Genomic DNA, 19,589 nt, shown 5'->3' on the forward strand with positions numbered 1-19,589 from the left:
TATATTTAACCACCAACTTGAACTTGACCTAGGCACAATTTTGACCAAGATTCTACTTTGCTTTTCTATAACTTTTTTCTTTCTTCCGGATTCCATGTATCTTTGCGTCACATTAATCTTCCTAAATTAACCTATTATTATTATTATTCATAATAAAATTTTCCTCTCAATATATTACAAACACGTTGAGAGAAGGCAATAAGTAGGTTAAGTTAAATTAGGTTTAAATCTTAGTTATGTGTATTTAGAATTGGATACTATTTACTTGATTTGAAACAATTCCTTTTAGCTGATGCTATAAGATGCAGTTTCTTTGTTTCTAATCTTTTCATTTCTTTTGTTTATTTACCTTTATTCACACAAAAAAAAAATGATTTATATCTGAAACTTGGGATATCACTATATAAGTTAAAATAATTGTGTTTTTTCTATATTTATTTAAATTAGTGCTTTTAAACAGTATTTAAGTTAAATGTGTAGGCTCTTATATTATTTATTTTTTTAACAACCAAATGTATTCTTTTATGAGAGATAATTATATTTTGATTTTTTATTAATTAATATTGAAAATATTTATATATTAATAATATGAGAAAAAAATTAAAAATGTTGTTTATGAAATGGGTAAGTAATGAAATAATGTTATTTTAAATTTTGATAGCTTGATATAATAATATTTTGAAATAAAACGATTAATAGCGAAACATAGTTTTATATATTTATGCTAATATATACTGGTCAGAAAAGAATGCTAGTAATCATTTTGAATTAGGTGTGCTTTCTCTACCTTTGTTATGGCATTATTATGCTACTTCTTAGCACTTTCGTTTCTATATGAAATTTCTCACTATCAAAGAAGGCGAAAATAACAGCAAATAATTAATTGAGACTAGATAGTTGGAATCATTGTACCGTGACCATCAGTTAGTTTTTTTTTAATTATTTATATATATATATAATTTAAGATATAATATTTTAAAATTACAACAGTAAAAAATTAATCAATGCTTATAGGATATAGTTTTTCGTTGGCCAATTATATCATATCATTATTTTTGTATTGACGGGAATCAATTCACCTATTTGAATAATAAAAAAAAGTGACAGAACAGAATACCAAAGTATCCTTCTTAGATTAATTTTTATATTTTTATTATTTGACCATTAACATATCAATATTGTTTTAATAATTTTTTTATACACGTGCATATAAGAAAATATCCCAAAATCAGATGTTATAATTTTTATTGCATATCCATCCAGTAAATATTTTTCATTACTTTAATTTGATTTTTTTTTACAGAATTACTTTAATTTGATTAGTTATTTATAAATTTAATTTTAATATATTAATACATTAGTTACTTTAATATATATCACTTCTCTTTTCTTTTTTTTTTTCCTTATCTCTTGATTCTCCACATCTACATGCATACACAGCCTAAATGGATGTACATTAATCATTATTCTTTTTATTAATCTATTTATCTAAAATTTAAAATTAATATATTGTTAGTATAAAAAAAATTATATATTTTTTATTTTTAATATATTTATTATATAAGTTAATAAATTTAAAATATACAGTGATTAATTACCAGAAGTATTTTGTGGGAAAAAAATGTTACTTGTGGCCAATTCAACCAAAATAATATTGAGAGTTGCTACGATACCTTCAAAGATCGAGGAGTTTCAATACATTTTTCTATGTAAACTCATAAAAAATTTAAAAAAATTAATTTAATTATAAAATAAATAATCCAAATTATACTTATAAAATAAAAAGTAAGATAAAATTATAAAAATTAAAATTATAAGATTTTAATAATATTATAAAATATTAAAAAAAGAAAAAAATTAATAAATAGTAGAAATAAAAAATTATTAAAATTATAATATAAAAATTCAAAAATTTAAGACAAAAAGACAAAAAAAATATACTTAAAAATTTATTAAAATTAAAACATAGAAATTCAAAAATTTTAAGTGAAAAAATAAAAATATATTTAAAAAATTATTAAAATTAAACTATTTAAATATATAATAATATTATTATAAATAAATTAAAATATATAAAATAAAAATAAATTAACTAAATAATTTAAAAATTGAAAAGAAAATATCATAAATATTATTTAAATAAATTATTAAAAATATAAAATATAATATCAATACCTTCTCTCTCAAATAAGATGGGTAATATCATAACATAACCGTTATACATAAGTAACATGTGTATACGTGGCACTTAGTTGTACACCAATCATGGGAGTCAAAAAGGCACTGTCCATACAATAATGCCCACTTGCCTTAGCCACTTTCGTCCTAATAACCATCTTCAATTATACAAAGAGCAACACTGTCAAGATCGAATAAGCACTTAAATATAAATAATTAGGTCGTTTAATAACCTTAATTAAAATTTTATTTAATGAATTCTTATTATAATAAGAACTTATGCTATGAATCTTTAAAGTTTAATAAGTGATTGTATTTATATATACATGATAAATTATTGATATTTATATTATTTTAAAGTGTTTGAATATATTATTATTTTAATACTTATAAAATTTTATTTTATTTTAAAATTATAAATTATAAACTAAATCTTGACAAAAATAAAATAACATTTAAAATGTGGTTTTTAACGAAAGAAAGAAAAAAAATAAGTGAGGAACAAAAATAAAGGACAAAAGGAAGTATTGTAATAATGTAAAACTGGTTTTTAATGGAACTGGAGAGGAACAAATTTTTTTTGGAGATAGGAGGGAGTAATGAAAAAAATATGTAATTAATTTTGAATGACAAAATGAGAAAAAATTATTTATATTATTGATATAATTCAAATATAAATATGTTCTTACATAAATTAAGTAATAAAATATTTTTTTCAAACATAACTATTTATAAGATATTTTATCACTCTCATGTACAAGTAATTTGTTCTTAATATCTTCCGAATGAGTTTAATTAGTTACTCAGCTAATAAACAAACAAGTCCTCTATCTAATTTGTAGTTAGTTACTCAGCAGTGCCCAAAAATCTGCATGGAGAACCCACGTCTACAAATTAAGAAGATAAAAGTTCTGCCAACCCGCATTGACTCTATTTCTCTCATATCATATTACCTAAAATATATACAATTTTTTCTCTCCTATTTCTTTTTCTCATTACTATATGTGTCAATTAAAGGGTACACCAATCTTTTCCCATTAAACTATAGTAACTTTGGAAGAGTGGATAGAAAAGTTAACAAGAGAAGAAAATGTCATCCATGAAAGCAAACTTAGGTAGAATAATTCTCCTTAACCTTGAAACATGTGTAATGTATCAACATATATATCCTTATATAATACAAAATGCTACACAAGTTGAAGGGTGCATCATCTTCCAAACTCTAATCCTCACCATGCTACTCCCTCCCTCCACCACCTTCATACTCTTCCTCCTCTTCTCCTCAACGCACTCTCTCTTCTTCAACATCACCAACTTCGAGGACCCCGCAGCCTCCTCCGCCATCTCCTACCAAGGCGACGGAAGAGCCACCAACGGCTCCATCGACCTCAACAAAGTCAGTTACCTCTTCCGCGTCGGAAGAGCCATCTACTCCCGCCCCCTCCGCCTCTGGGACTCCTCCTCCGGCGTCGCCGCCGACTTCGCCACGCGCTTCGCCTTCTCCATCTCCCGCGCCAACGACTCCGACCCCTCCATTGGGGATGGCTTCACGCTTTACATCGCTCCCTTGGGATACCAGATTCCGCCCAACTCCGCCGGCGGCACCTTCGCCCTCTTCAACGCCACCACCAACAATGACCTCCCCGAGAATCATGTTGTCGCCGTCGAGTTCGACACCTTTGTAGGGTCCACCGACCCTCCCATGCAACACGTGGGAATCGACGACAACTCGCTTACCTCGGTAGCTTTTGCCAAGTTCGACATCGACAACAACCTCGGAAAAACATGTCACGCGTTGGTCACCTACACCGCCTCCTCTCAAACGCTCTTCGTTTCGTGGTCTTTTAAAGGAAAACCAATAACCACGAATACAAACGCCAACAATAACGAGTCTTCTCTGTCTTACCAAATTGACCTCAAGAAAATTCTCCCTGAGTGGGTCAACATTGGATTCTCAGCCTCAACGGGGCTTTCTACCGAGAGAAACGTTATTCACTCGTGGGAGTTTAGTTCCACTTTGAATTCCACCTTTGATGAGAGCACTCCGAAACCAGAGCACAAAGGGTCAAACTCAAAGCTCGTGTTGACTGTTGCGGTTGTTTGTCCAGCGGTGTTGTTGTTACTGTCTGCTGCGACTACCGTTGTTTTGCTGATGAGAAAAAAGAAAAGAAGGGAGAGTTGCATGTTGTATGAAGTTAACGAGCTTGGTCCCGCTTCAGTTAAATTTGACTTGGACAAAGCAACCATACCAAGAAGATTCGAGTACAAAGAACTAGTGGATGCCACGAACGGTTTCTCAGACGATAGAAGGCTGGGACAAGGAGCTTCAGGGCAGGTTTACAAAGGGGTGTTGAGTTACCTCGGAAGAGTGGTTGCCGTGAAGAGAATCTTCGCGGACTTCGAGAATTCAGAGAGGGTTTTCATCAACGAGGTGAGGATCATAAGCAGGCTCATCCACAAAAACTTAGTCCAATTCATAGGGTGGTGCCACGAGGAAGGCGAGTTTCTCCTAGTGTTCGAGTACATGCCCAACGGGAGCCTGGACACGCACTTGTTCGGTAACAAGAGGACAGTGGAATGGCAGGTGCGGTACAAGGTTGCGTTAGGGGTGGCGACGGCGCTTCGTTACCTCCACGAGGACGCGGAACAGTGCGTGCTGCACAGGGACATAAAATCGGCGAATGTTTTGCTGGACAACGAGTTCAACACCAAGGTTGGGGACTTCGGAATGGCGAAGTTGGTGGATCCGAGGTTGAGGAGTCAGAGAACGGGGGTGGTGGGGACTTACGGGTACTTGGCGCCGGAGTATGTGGGCGGAGGGAGGGCTAGTAGGGAATCGGATGTGTACAGTTTTGGGGTGGTGGCGTTGGAGATAGCGAGTGGGAGGAGAACGTATCAAGAGGGGGAGTTTCACGTGAGTTTGATGAACTGGGTGTGGGAGCTTTATGTTGAGGGGGAGATAGTGAGAGCTGCGGATGAGAAACTGAAGGGGGAGTTTGAGGTGAGTGAGATGGAGAGTTTGCTTGTGGTGGGGCTTTGGTGCACCAATCCCAATGATAAGGAGAGGCCTAAGGCGGCGCAGGTCATCAAGGTTTTGCAGCTTGAAGCGCCTCTGCCTCTGCTTCCTCTTGACATGTATCAACGCGCTCCTCCTCCTCCTCAAATCATTAGGCTCCCACATCATCATCATTCATTGCAATCGCCACCTATTACTACTAGTCTTACCAGTGTTGGAAGATAATCAATCTCGTTATTAATTATATGAAAGTATGGGTCTCTTAATTACCATTCTATTTATTAAGTGCTATATCATGTGCTGCTAACCTGCCATATGATGCCCACATTCTTTTTTCGTCTTTAAGTATCCAAAAACAAAAATAAAATACTAAGGAGTTAAAATGAAAATTAAAATATTTTTCTTAAATCCCTCTTTATAACCCTAAACTGCAACTTTATAAATTATTTTGATTGACCCCAATTATCACTATTTTAGTATTGCAAGTGGCTCTGGGTGCATTGCACGATTCCGTGTGCGCTTATAAAATACTATATTTTTTCTGCCCAGACAAAAACCTCGCTGGCTACCAACTCTTTCTCAAATAGACAAAATTATAAAATTCTCTTTTATTAGTTATCAAATTCCTAAATCAAATAATGACCCAAATGTTCTCAATAAATGCAATTTAGCGTAAAGACATCACCGTAAGTTATCCAAAAGACAAGCATTCACGTGTTATTATAAAAAAGAAATATTTAAATTTTGTCCTAATAAAAAGCATGACATCATCTCATGAAAATATACCGAGGGCTTACTTTACATGAATAATTAAATATCCTACTACTGATTAATATCCTTCACCCTCGCATTGCCCAAGATGCTTAGATCTTTTCTCTCAAAATCATCTTTGTTTTGTTGTTGTTGACATTAAATGCAAACAAATTGCACGTTTGATTCTACTCTGGCTTGGTAATTTCGTGTATGTGGAACCAAGAATCCAAAAGAATGTCTTTTCAGTTTTTTCATCACTCAACTATTTACCATCATCAACACTGTGTACAAGGGACACCAATTCAACATTTTTGGCGTCTGAAGTGTCAATAGCCACCTTTGAATCCACGCTTTTACTTGGAAGAATGGAAGAGTTGGGGTCACCTCTAGGCACCAAAAACAGCATGCAAAGTGGGGTGATCCTTAAAATGTTACGGATCAAAATAGCCAACCAAACATTATCAAACCTTGTTCTTGTGATCCTTAGTATGTGGAGAACAAAGCCACCACCCCATGATGCTGAGAGAAGACCAACATTATCAATTGACATTAGTAGAGCAAAGAAGGTGCCTTCAATGCCTGAGGGACAAAGCTTTGAGCTGAGAACAAGCATTGGCATCCACTTGAGCCTGTTGGTCATTTGAGCTATGCTTTCAACAATCACAACAAAGAAATAATCTGGTATGCCAAACTTGAGGCTCCATCTTAAGACTAGAACCAGATCAAGCATCCCTGACAAACCATAAATCAACTGAGTCCAGAAGAGCAAGTCTCTGAATGCATAATCCTTTAGGGCATACTGGTATAGTATTGCTCCTAAAAGGGCCCCCACTGAACTAATTGAAAATATAAAACCAACACTCTCCTGTGTAACAAAAATGAAAGATAAAGGTTACTATAGCATTCCATAGAACTTTATTATTATAGGCTTAAATATCTTCTCTTTTTTTGTCTCAAAAATGTCACGATTTTTTTAATTTAATTTCTATATTAAAATTTAATTCAATTTAGTCAGTTTAGTTAACAAAATAATGTGATTTTAGTCCTTCACTAGTCACTACACATGTTTTTAGATCCCAGTAAGAAACTAAAGCCACATCATTTTACATGATATAGGAACTGAAAAAAGAATAGAACTTTTACAGGGACAAAATAAAAAATCTTGATATTTTCATAAATCGAAAACAAATTTAAAGGGGAAGTATTACATAACAAGGGAATGAACCTACGTGTTACCTAGAGAAGAGACTTTTTGACTAACTTTTCTGTTTTTCTGTGCTCTCTAATCTCTATTAATGGAAAATAATTATATTATGTATCAGAGTCAATCTCATTATTGGAAGCAAAACAAGTGCACAATTATGATGTTGAATTTGAAATCAAGTGCCTTTTTGTCTTGTATTAAACGAGTGAAGGAAAATACTTCCACTCGCTGTGAAGCAAGAATTTCTACTAAGGTGGGGTTATAAAATGGATCCATCTACATGGGGATTGCCTCTCCTCACCTAGACATGAGGCTCCATTGTCACATTGAACCTATTTGGATAAGTTTCTCCAAAAGCACTTCTAAAAAAGAAAAAGAAAAATTAAAATAAGTTTCTCAATAAGCTAAAACTAGCTTATGCATTTGTTATAAACAAGATTTTGAAAAGGCTAATGAAAAAAATTTCTATAAATTAACTTATGCATAAACTAATTTTAATTTATGGAGAAACTTATTTTATTTTGTCTTCTTATTTAGAAGTATTTCTAGAGAAGTTTATCCGAACAAACTTACTGACATGTATACTTCTTTTACACATCATCAAATAGGAAGGAGTCACTTGAACCACACAGAAGTGAAGATAAAATGTACTTAATCTTCTATTAAATAACCCAACAGTAACCTTGATCAAAATATTAAGCCAAATACCTGAGAGAAAGATGGTCCACCTTTTGAGTCTGTATACCAATAAAACATTCCTTCACGGATATCCAAACTCAATGCAAGGGATAAATACATGTATAAACAAGGTCCCCACACATCTTCACTCCTCAATGTAGTCCACATAGCCTTGCTAGCATCGACAAAATTTTGTTTCACCTAGACAACACATGGAAAATCATATTATGTTTGTATTAGGACCATGATCGAAAATGACTTTAGTTATACCTGTCTATAAGAGGTGTCGTGCATACGAGGCTCATCAAGCAGAAAACCAACCAAAACTACAAGTCCAGCTGGGATAGTCATCAAACCAAACACCCCCTATGAGAATAAAAAGCTATCATTAAAATACAAGTGATGATGTACACAAAAGACAAGGAAAAAGTTTTTAAAGGCTAACCATAGGGCCTATAAGGTGAACAAAGATACCACTAATGAAGAATCCAACTAGTTGTCCAACAGAAGAACTGAAGGCACACAAACTTTGCATGTCAGCGGCAAGTGAGGGATGAGAAATACTGTTCTGTGCCACACAGGCATCAATGGTCACATCTGCTATTGCCACCCCAGCACTGCCAGCTGTCAATGACAAAAGGGCCAACACAAGATGCAGGCTTTCGTGCAAAGATAACAAAAGCATGGCAATCACTCCTAAGAAACCTGTAACCGTCAAAGAGGGTTGAAAGTCAGATTACTATGTCAATGAAGCAATTTCTGTAGCTCTTCACCACACCAGTACTTACTCTTAAGCATCATGAATATGTGGTAAAGTACAAAGTTAATCCTCAATAAGAAACTCAAACTGCAAATTTCCTGGTTGTAACCCTTCTAAGGTTGTTGGAGAAAAGCTAACTATACTCATGCTTGCTTAATACACATTGTACAAAAGTAAAAGTAAAAGTTCATCTTCCTAGAGATTGCATCATTACTAAGTTCCATACCTTGTTAATTATATGACATGTGAAGAAGTAGCTACATAACTGGCATTTGAAAAAACTTTTACGAAGCTTATTAGGTCTAATCTTATTATATAAACACTTAGGCAGGTATTTGGTTATGCTTACGGTTACAAGAGTGGCTTGTAACTATAAGCTCCTTTAACTTATATATTTCAATAAAGCTTCATTGTAAAGCTTGCCAAAGTAAGCTATAAGCTCTCATGTAACTTGCGGCTAAATACACGTGTTTAACCTGATATTCTGTTAAGCTTCTCACACAAAGCACCTTATTTTTTTTCACCATGTTCTTTGATGACATCTCACATCGACTTGAAATATAGCCAATGTAATCCTTATAAGACTTGGCCACTTCCTACACTAAAAGCCGATTTTACAAGGTTAAATTAGACCCTAATATCAATTTTTAAGATGATATCAAAGTCTATTCTAGATCTGGTATCCATTATTGGGTCTCTCATGTTTGTCCATGCTCTAGATGTCTATTCCTAGGTGTGGGGCTGTTGATATTGGGATATAATCTCACATTGACCAGAGACATGACTATTATAGTCCTCATAAAGCTTGGACAACACTCACTTAACGACTTAATTTTGTAGGATTGTATTAGATTCTAAATTCAAATTTTAAGAAGGCATTGAGGGTGTTCTTATTGGGCCATCATCCGTCCATGTTTCAAATGTCTAATCTTGCATGTGAGGATGTGTTGAGATTCTACATCAACTAGAGATATGACCAATGTAGTCCTTATAAGGCTTAGACAGTCCTTATCTTACCAAAGAAAAGAAGAGTGTGCCATTAGAACTCAATGGTGATTGATGGCTTCACGTCATGAGAAGCAGTTTATCTCCTGATGCTAATTCTATATTACAGAAGTAATCTTGTTAATGTCGGAATGAAACCTCTGTCAAGTGAACCAAGTCACTGGTCAATATTCCATAATGTCTTAGGAAGTCAAAGAAGAATAGAAGATAGCGGCTCATCTTAGAGACATTGTCTCATACGTTTCAGTATACACATATAGCAACCCCAAAACTATCAAGTGTTGGAGAGCTGCTCTAGTTACGGTGACCCTGCCTTAATTACGGCCTCTTTTAGGCCGCCTTAATTGCAATATCAAAAAGATATGTTTAGTCCTATGTTGATTAGAAATAATGACTAGCGTAGTCCTTATAAAACTTGAACAATCCTCATGTTACAAGTAGGTTTGAGAAAATAAGTTAAGCCTTAAGTTTAAATTTTAAGAAGATATCAAAATTTATCTCATATCTATTCTTGGGCAACCTACTTATCCTAAATCCATTGTCGAATCACCTGCATTACATGTGGGAAAGTCACCTTAATAGACATATGGATGATATAGAAATTCACTTTTCAGCCCCCAAAAGTCTATCAGAAATGGGTTAAACTCAACTCTAAAAGCTGAGAGAGAGGATTGTCCAAACTTTATAAGAAATATTTTGAACATATTCCCAGCCAATGAGATACATCTATTACAGCCGAGCTTCAGTATAATGTGCTTACAAGCCACAGCATTGGCAGTTTAGCATCAATTTAAGTTATTTCAAACTGATAAAGATCTAGGATAACATCCAGAAGTAAAGGGTAAAAGGAAATATAAAATTGCAAAATATTTAACAAATTACTAAAATTCCCACCTAAAACAATAACTGAATCGAAATCTATGTAACCTATCTGAAGATAGTAATATAAGAGAAGATTTGCGCAACACATTACATACCAGCAAAAATGAAATAAGGTCTCCTTCGATACCCAAAAACTGGGAGAACATCAGTGAGAAGACCCCATAGAGGCTTCACAATCCAAGGAATGGATGTGATTCCTTTATAAACCTGTGCCTCAGATGGCTGCACCTTCTGAACATCTTTCATATAATACTTAGTGCCAACTTCAGCAAGAGCTCCACCAAGTCCCTGGCTTATTCCATAAACAATCACCACCCCAAGTACAAAGCTCCAATGCATTTCCCTTGAAAGCATGTTAAACCAATGGATTGGGATGCAAAAACAGTCCCAAACCCCTTTTGAGGGTTCATTTTCCTCCATAGATTCACCACATGGATCTTCCTGATTTTCCTCCTCCTGCATTATCACACCTTTGACACAGCAAAGATTCAATTAACCCCCTTGAAAGAAAATCCTCCAAAAATTTGCCTATCTACTACACATGATGGGAATCTAACACTAAAGGGTCAGAGATCATTTTTTGCCCCAGATTTCAGTTTTCAACAAACACTAATAAAGAAGGGGTTTTGAAAAGTAAACAATTAGCTGGACCAGTTGGTAGTAATAAGAAAAACTAAACAAAAGACAGAACTGAAATGAAGGGAATTGAAAGCAAGGAGTTTAATGTGTATGAATGGAAATTAATTAGTTCCACTTGGTTCATACCTTGTTCTAATGGTGAAATCTTAAAAGCCACTAAAGGACAAGTCAATGTTAACCTTTTAAGATAACAAATGGGTATTGTTTTGATTATTCCCATGTCCAACCAATCAAACGAGAAAACGTCAAATTTACATTTTTTTTCTTCATTTTCCCTCTGTTAATGTTTCTCTTTATTTGTTCCTTTTTATTAAGGTTTTGAGCATCTAACCAAAAGGCAAAATCAAGAAACTTCGCTGAGACTTGACAAATTTCTTAAAATTGTTCTTTATGGCAAAAAAATTGTGATCGTAATGAAGGAGAAAAAATTGTAACATGAAATTGAAATGACCATATATTTTGGTTTAATAACTATTAATTAAAGGGGAAAATGTTTTCTTAATTTTATGATCGTGGAGCTACGCCATTGGTGGAGACAGTGGAAGTGGGCCCCCACATGGTTGAGATTTTGTTGCCACTTTCGTGACACCAACACCATGGTGGCTGTTGACGAAATTCAACTCACTGTGTCCAAAAAGCTGAAAGAACCGAAGCCAGATCTAATGGTCCATTCCAAAAGTTTGTGGAGTGGGAAAGTGAAGATATAAGTTTTTGTTCCATTTAAATTTTATAGAATTGATTTTTAGATATAACGTTAAGTGGTGAATTTTTAATTTAAATTTGAAAACAAAACATGTATAAATAAAATGGGGTTTAAATATTTTTTACAGAAATTTCAAAAATATTTTAAATAAGTGAAACAATAAAATATGCTTCATAGTTCTAGTTTTAAAGTTTCTGGAAGTTTACTCATTCTTTGGTAACCTTCCTTCGTTACTCCTTTATAACTTTTGTGTCAATTGTACAATTTTCACTAGAGGTAACGAAATAAGTTAAGCCTGAAATCTTTATTGTTGAATATTTATTTTAAACTTAATTTAATTTGAGTAATTTTATCATTGATCTTGTCGTAATTCGGAGTTAGACTCAACTTTTATGGTGTTTTTAGGTTTAAGTCTTATTTAAGAAGCTTTAAATGAATATGTTTATTCTTCTATCAACTCATAACCTTTATCAAGATGTGATTGACCAAACTTCAACTTACTTAATGAAATATAAAACGTGGACTTTAAATTACAAGCACAAATTAATTTAGGTGATTTTTCTTATTTAGAATTTGTTAATAAAAAGCCTATATAAATCAGACATAAACTTTATTTTAGAAGTTCAGGTTGAATTTGAGATTTTCAAACCGATTTTATAGTCGTGAAAGACCTAACTTAAACTAATTTAATGAAATATTAAACTTGAACTTTAAACTTTGTGCATAAATAAAATATTTGTCTTTTAAACCTTATATTGGGTTTAATACACAAAAGCTTGTACAAACTAGACTTTTATTGAGCTTGGATTCTATTTTAGAAGTCTAAATGGAACCTTGATTTTTGAGCTTAATTTGCTATAACATGCAGCCTATATTAAGACTACTATATTTTTCTCATGAAATTAGGGGTTGAGTTTTAAGTAATATTTAAATATGAGTCTTTTTAATCCAATTTGATCATGACCTTATTGATCTTAGTCTACAAAATTTGTACAAATCAAACTTGGGCTTCATTTTAGAAGTCCAAATTGTATATAAGCTTTTTGGACTGAATTTTTATAGTCAATAAATTGCATCGAGCTATAATCAACTTGAATTCCCATTATGAAATATAGGACTTGGGGTTTAATAAGTGTCATATTTGCTTTAATTATGTGGTATAATTTGAAGCACTTATCTTATTTACCTTTGACTTGAGCCCTTGATTTGATCCATATTTATTTTAATTTGTAGAAAGTTAACTTTAGTTTATAACTCAATCTTTAAGGAAATTTACAAGCTTTTTGATGTTATTTTGTAGATGAGAAAGACAAGGATGGAAAACATTGAAAGAAGCAAGTGAAAAACTAGGAAGAGCAAGTACAAAGAAGAGGAAATTTGGCTAAGTTATGGTGTCGAGCATGAAATTTCACGCTCATCACGAACCTTCTAGAAAGTTTAGCAAGTTGATTCATTTTGTCACACTAAGCACAAGTCTTCACAGTTAGCACCACAACTCCAAATGTCAATTTTTGTTATTCTCTGTCTCAAGCTAAGAGTGAATTTTCACGTTTAGCACCAAAAGTGCTGACATATTATTAATGAGAAGAAACAAATGGGTTCATGAGCTAAAAATGGGTAGATTCAAAGACACGTCGTTAGAGAATATTTCTTAGAGTGTGTGTGATAGCTAGAAGAGATTTCATGACTTCAAGATCAAACTTCTGCATTTCTTCATCATTTTTGTTGTGTTTTATGTATATGTCTAGCTAAGTTTTCCTTGTTGGGGTTTGATGTAACCAGACGCACTTTTATGCATACATCGTAAGTTATTAATCTCAATTGTTATTTAGTATTATTGTTCTATCTTGTTTACTTATTATTTGTTATGGTTTGATTTCTCTTAACTTAAATTTGTGGGTTTAAAGTGATTGAAAAATACTTGTAAACCTTTGAAATGAAGTACAACAGTTAATGGTGCTTACCTCTAGAAATAGAGTAAATGTTATTAGTCATTCATAAGCTCTTATTTTTAAATTTGGCTTCTTGGTTAAGTTATGCAAGGTATTGATAACTTAGTCAATAAGCTAGACTCTAACTTGGAAGAATTGAGGTTTGAATATATTTATGAGTTGAATGATAATTTTTTAATTATAACTAGATTGAAACTTGTTTGAAAACATGAGATGAAGGTTGGGTGAAATTAAACCCCAACACATTTTCTTATCGTGTTAAAAAAGATTTTGCATTCCAAGTGTTATAAAAACACCAAAAATATTTTTTTATCATATTTATCTTTCTTTAAGCACTTTAATTATTTTCACAACCAATCGAAATTTCTATACTAAAAGTTTAGTTTTAATATAATTAGTGATTTGTGTCAAGTATTGTGTAAGTCTCTTGGAAGATGATATCTCGTACTAATGATTGAACTACTTGTATGAATTAGTACACTTATCAAAAAGATAATATGGTTTAAATTTAAAACATGAATTAAATTTGGATGTTTTCAACTTGATTTCATCATGGCTTGTTTTGAGTTTACCCTGCAAAGCATAATAGAAACTCAATTTTTTTGTTTTCTATTTTTTTTCTATTTGTCCTTTCATCACAACCTTATGTGAAAGTCTCACCTATTTTTAATAAAGTTTAAAAGAAAAATATAAAATTAACAACAAGTTTAAAAATTTTGAAGAAACAAACAACAAACTAACTGAAAATTGGTTCTAAATTTTTTTAATTTTAATATAAAATTATCCCCAAATATATAGGAATTAGTTTAAAGTGAAAGTAAACAAAATGAGTTAGAAATAATAATCTTCTAATTAATTTTAAAACAATTTTATTTGAATAATAAAGTAAAATTAGCATAAATATAAATTTTTTTATAACTTTTATATATCTCAATTCTATTTGATAAAAAAATTATATACTTCTATATTCCTCAAAATTAATTTATCACCACAAATTTTTTAATGTTTTTTAACCTAAACGTACAATATCATAAATAGGACATGGAAAAATTGAACTATTAGAGTTATAGTTGTCATCAAACTTTTGAAGTGTTTTTATATTGTTAAATAAGATCCCTTATTCAGATGACAATTAGGCTTTGTGAGTGTGGGTAGTAGGGTACCCATATCTGTCCCACTGAATAAAAATTTGTCTCGTATTTATTTTATACTCGTATAGATATCTATTAAGCAGATATTTATAAATTTTATAAATACACGTAACACGCGGATCCATAGATTCATGGATATTTGTAAATTTAAAAAAAAAATTAAAGAAGTATTATAAATAAATTTAACTTTATTTTGATATTAATTATATTGAAATATTAAAAATAAATAATTGATATTAATTTTTGAACTTACAATTAATGATAATTTTTTGAGATATTAAAAATAATATATAAAAATATAAATATTTAAGTAATTTTATTTTACAAGTACTTACAGGTATGAATATTATGATACTCACCCATGCCCTGTTTATAAACAGGTAGAAAAATATTATAACTCGTTACCCGTAGGTATTTATCTAGACTACCCATTTATTATTCATTACGGATTTTATCCATGGATACTCACAAGTATGAATTTTTTAGTCATCCATAATCTTTCACCTTATAGTAAGAAGTTAAAAAAGTTTATTTATTCATTTTTATTCCTTCTCAAACATACATTATCTTATTTTTTACTCTTCTCTCGATTGTGTCTTCTTCAATGGTTTTACATCTACTCTTCAATTTCTCTTCATTTTATTCTTCACTTTTTCACACTGTTTTCTTTACCCTTGTTTGATTTATAGTATATGTTTGTGTTGTTATAGCATTTTTGTCAGTACAAATATATATATCATAATTGTTGTCTGTGATTTTTCATATTTTATTTTTCATATTTTGAAAATATTGGATTTTTTCATTTTCAATACTATTAAAAAATCTCCTCTATATAAGTAACTAAAAAATAGTCAACTATTTGTCTCCTAAATGATTTTGCATCTGGTTCTTGATAATATTCATAATAGTGAAAACTTTTTCATCTGATGCAGTTGCCTCTAGTAATATCAAAGGTAGTTCTAAAAGCAAATACACCAACAAATATACATGTTTTCTAGCCTCCACAAGTTTCATAGAATTATCATTAATTCCATCTAATTCTGAAAATGCATGGTCAAAACATACATTTGTGAAATGATTTTCAACAAGTTGACTATCTAATGTCAAAAATTTCATAGGAGAAAATATAGAAGGATAAAATTGACCAAAATGAATCAACTTCTCCTTATTAAATGTAAATAATAATAATAATGATAATAATAATAATAATATGAATCTCTTGGATTTAAGCATGTCACTCAAAGAAGCAACTCAATATTTGCTTCTATAAAATGATCGTTCAACTCTTAAAATTGTCTATCAATCATGTGATAAAATAATTCAAGTTGGAAATAATGTTGATTAGAAACTTTCTCCATTTTGCACCTTGATTTTCCTTGTGTTTGAAAAGTGTCATTCATATTTAGAACCACAATATTGTGCTTTTCACAAAATGATAAAACATCATTGAGTAAAGAAGACCAACCATCATATTTCATAACTTGTAACCTTTTGTTTGGACATTGAAACTAATTTCGTAACATTTACATTATCTTTATAAATTCTTTGCAATACTTGAGATAATTAACTCATGAGTAATTCCTAAAATATTTGTCATCAAGTGCAAGGTGAAAACAAATTCAAAAGATTGCATAGAATTCGATAAAGCACGTGTTTCACCTTTTTTTATTTTATCTAAACATGTGTCATCTTCCTCGACTATTTTAAGCACAATAATGATGGAACGGAACAAAAAAACTAGACTAAGTAATGAGCCATGATGTGAGCCCCGTCTAGTATCTCTTGTCTTCTTTATTGTGGTTTCTTGATTTAAGTCATGCCCACTAAAGATTTCTCCTTTTGTCAATGCTTCTTTCACCTTTATAATTTGACTTTCTTGAAGAGTATCTTGACACTTATATAATGTCCCAATAACATTGGACAAATTAGCAACCAAATTAAAAAATAATGAAACTTCAACAATTTTTTTTGCTACTATAACAAGCTAATTGGAATTAATAGTCAAAACAATGAATATAGACTATGAAACAATTATTTTTTTAATGTCAAACTCTTAAGACCATTAAATTCACCTTGCATATTACTTGATCCATTGCATTCTTGCCCATGCAACCTTGAGAAACTTAACCCCATATTTTGAAAACGATGACTCCAAAGCCAAATCTAATGATAAAGTAATAGAAATATGAACAAGACCAAGAAAAACATTATAGCTTTCCCTTTCTTATTCACATAATGTAAAACCACAATCATTTTCTCCATCACTGAGAAAATAGCAAATAAATTATCGCTTAGATCATCAAGTATATAAATTTAGTGGTTTCATTAGCAACTCTAACAATATATTTTTGTATTATAGGAGTTGTCAACTTAAGATTTTCATGAGCACTTTTCAACGCTTCATGAATAGCTTTATTATGGTTAGCCAAAAAATCTATGTTAGATAAAAAGACAATCTTAGATCCATCTAGTCTTAAATTTTATTTTAAACAAGCATAAAGGTTTTTGATTAATAGTATAAAGTTTTTGAAATGTCTAACATGAATCTTCCACTAAGACACAATTCGTTAGTAAAATGAATCCCGCATAAGACACCCGCATAAGACAATAGATATATTAAGTTGATTCTGTTTACAAATAACACGAACCTTTAGTCATATAAAGAGATATGCATTAAATCTTTATCATTTACGATCTCTAAACAAAAAACTAACTATTTTTGAATGTTTCCTTAACAAATCGAATTTAAAATTTACTTCCTTGGTACCAATGTTCTACAAAAAGGAAAGAAAGGCATGTTTTGCTTTCAAAAATGACAAGCAAATCTCCACAAATATGAAAAGCTATAGTCAAAAGTTGTTTCATCACTACAATGTCCTTATACACACATGGTTCTACTTATTCGCAGCCAAAAAGTGATAAGTAGTTTTTTTTATCAGATAAAAAGTAACAATTTGTTGAAAATATTTAATGTAAACATTTATTATACCAAAGAACACTTATCTCAAGAAAAAAATCATGAAGACAAACAAAACAAGTTATGAGAGAGAAGTTCAAGGATTTGCAACGGTCATCTTTACTGAAGCCTTACAAAAGGAAGTTTGAAGTTTAGAAAGAAAGTGATGATAATCTAAAATAAAATATTGTTTTTCACTCTGTTTGTAATCATTTTTGTACTTAACCTATTGTATCACACCTTAAAAGGAAGACGAAATAACTTTGTAAACATTAGTAAATTGAAGTTATTGGATTTTGAGCCTAGAAAGACTTAAATGCAAAAGAATACTCGTTATTTGAGCCTAAAGAGACTTAACTATAAAAGAATACTCGGTCTTAAGGTTTGGAGAAACTTTGTGTAAAAATAGTACTTGAACAAATTGCTTGAAAAAACAATTTAGAAAATACTTAGGATTGAGTCAGAAATGGTTTGGTAAAGAATACTTGTATATTTGATAAGATAATGGACTTGACTTGGTTAGATCAAGAACTGGACATAGTCTCGGTAGTTGAGACAAACCAGTAAAAATCTGAGTTTATTCTTTGCTTCGTCTTCCCTTTCATATCTGTTATATTACTACTTCATTGCTCTACGAAAAAGTGGGAGTTTTTGAGTAACAATATTCAATCTTCCTTCTAGTATTTCTCTTTTCTCCACAATCTAGAAGTTCAAGAAAAATTCCCTAATTACTTGATTACATTGACTAATCATTACCACGAAAAGCTAATGCTTGGCACAATAAGAATTGGATACAATAAGCTATTATAGTACAATGAATTCAATATTCCTTTTTTTTTAATTTGATTAGATTTCTTAGATATTACAACTTCATTATGTTGTTTTTTTTATCAAAGATTGACAATTCATCTATGCTTGAATTTGAAAACTATTTAGATCCCCAACATAAACTTGAAACCTGACACTTTTTTTTTTCAATTTGGAACTTTCTTTTATAAATGCATCACCACTTCCTTTATGTTTTCCAACATGTGATATCATAAGATGACAACATAAGCAATGTGTTGCATCCTCCTTTTGACTATATTCTAACCATTATTTTAAGTATCAATCCAGATTGAATTTATGAAAGGTGTCTTGAAACTTTCTTTATGGAAAACTAATTTATTTTGTTTGACAAAAACCCTTTTAAAAATAATATCTCTTAATCTCATTTCTCTCAGATGGATATTAACTTGGAATATTTGCCCTTAAACCAATATCATCAAGTTCATTCAAATTAGATTAAATTTATTTTTTATAGATGGACCAAGTTGACTTATATTTCAACAAGTACTCAATGAGGAGATGGTTTCTCTAAAGATTTTCTTTTGAATATTTTTCATTGCTAGAACTAAAAATCATATAACCACAGTTAATTTCATATTTAGAAAATGTATTATAAAGCTACAAAAATAAATCCATTCTCTAACTTCAATCGAACATTTTATCACCCATGTAATACCATTATAGAGCATCAAGGATCATCAAGAAACTTTGTATAATGAACATATGGAGTGTTTTAATATCAATTGTAATACATTGTCCAACACATGCTTGACATATGGATACAATTAATCAAATAATTTAGGCATGAATCATACTGCATAATATGATTGTTGAAGACAAACGGTTGACATATGTTGATAATTCTGAATACGATAATATTAATA

At 31.2% G+C, this 19,589-nt stretch overlaps 2 protein-coding genes across 2 annotated transcripts; one reads left to right on the plus strand and one right to left on the minus strand.

Moving 5' to 3' along the window:
• Positions 1-3,208: 3,208 nt before the first annotated feature.
• On the plus strand, positions 3,209-5,485 carry LOC109816009 (L-type lectin-domain containing receptor kinase IX.1). Its single transcript, XM_020380854.3, has one exon. The coding sequence runs from the start codon at positions 3,269-3,271 to the stop codon at positions 5,417-5,419; it is 2,151 nt and encodes a 716-aa protein (XP_020236443.2). The 5' UTR covers positions 3,209-3,268; the 3' UTR covers positions 5,420-5,485.
• Positions 5,486-5,885: 400 nt separating this feature from the next.
• Positions 5,886-11,396, minus strand: LOC109816000 (putative folate-biopterin transporter 2). The gene is made up of 6 exons (XM_020380845.3): positions 11,242-11,396; positions 10,572-10,946; positions 8,275-8,534; positions 8,100-8,195; positions 7,860-8,030; positions 5,886-6,812 (listed from the first exon to the last, which is right to left on the minus strand). Exons 1-6 carry the CDS (start codon positions 11,333-11,335, stop codon positions 6,210-6,212), a joined length of 1,599 nt encoding a protein of 532 aa, XP_020236434.1. The 5' UTR covers positions 11,336-11,396; the 3' UTR covers positions 5,886-6,209.
• Between the last annotated feature and the right edge of the window lie 8,193 nt (positions 11,397-19,589).

Source organism: Cajanus cajan, chromosome 9 (genome assembly GCF_000230855.2).
Source record: "Cajanus cajan strain Asha chromosome 9, NIPB_CcT2T_4, whole genome shotgun sequence".
NCBI lineage: Eukaryota > Viridiplantae > Streptophyta > Magnoliopsida > Fabales > Fabaceae > Cajanus > Cajanus cajan.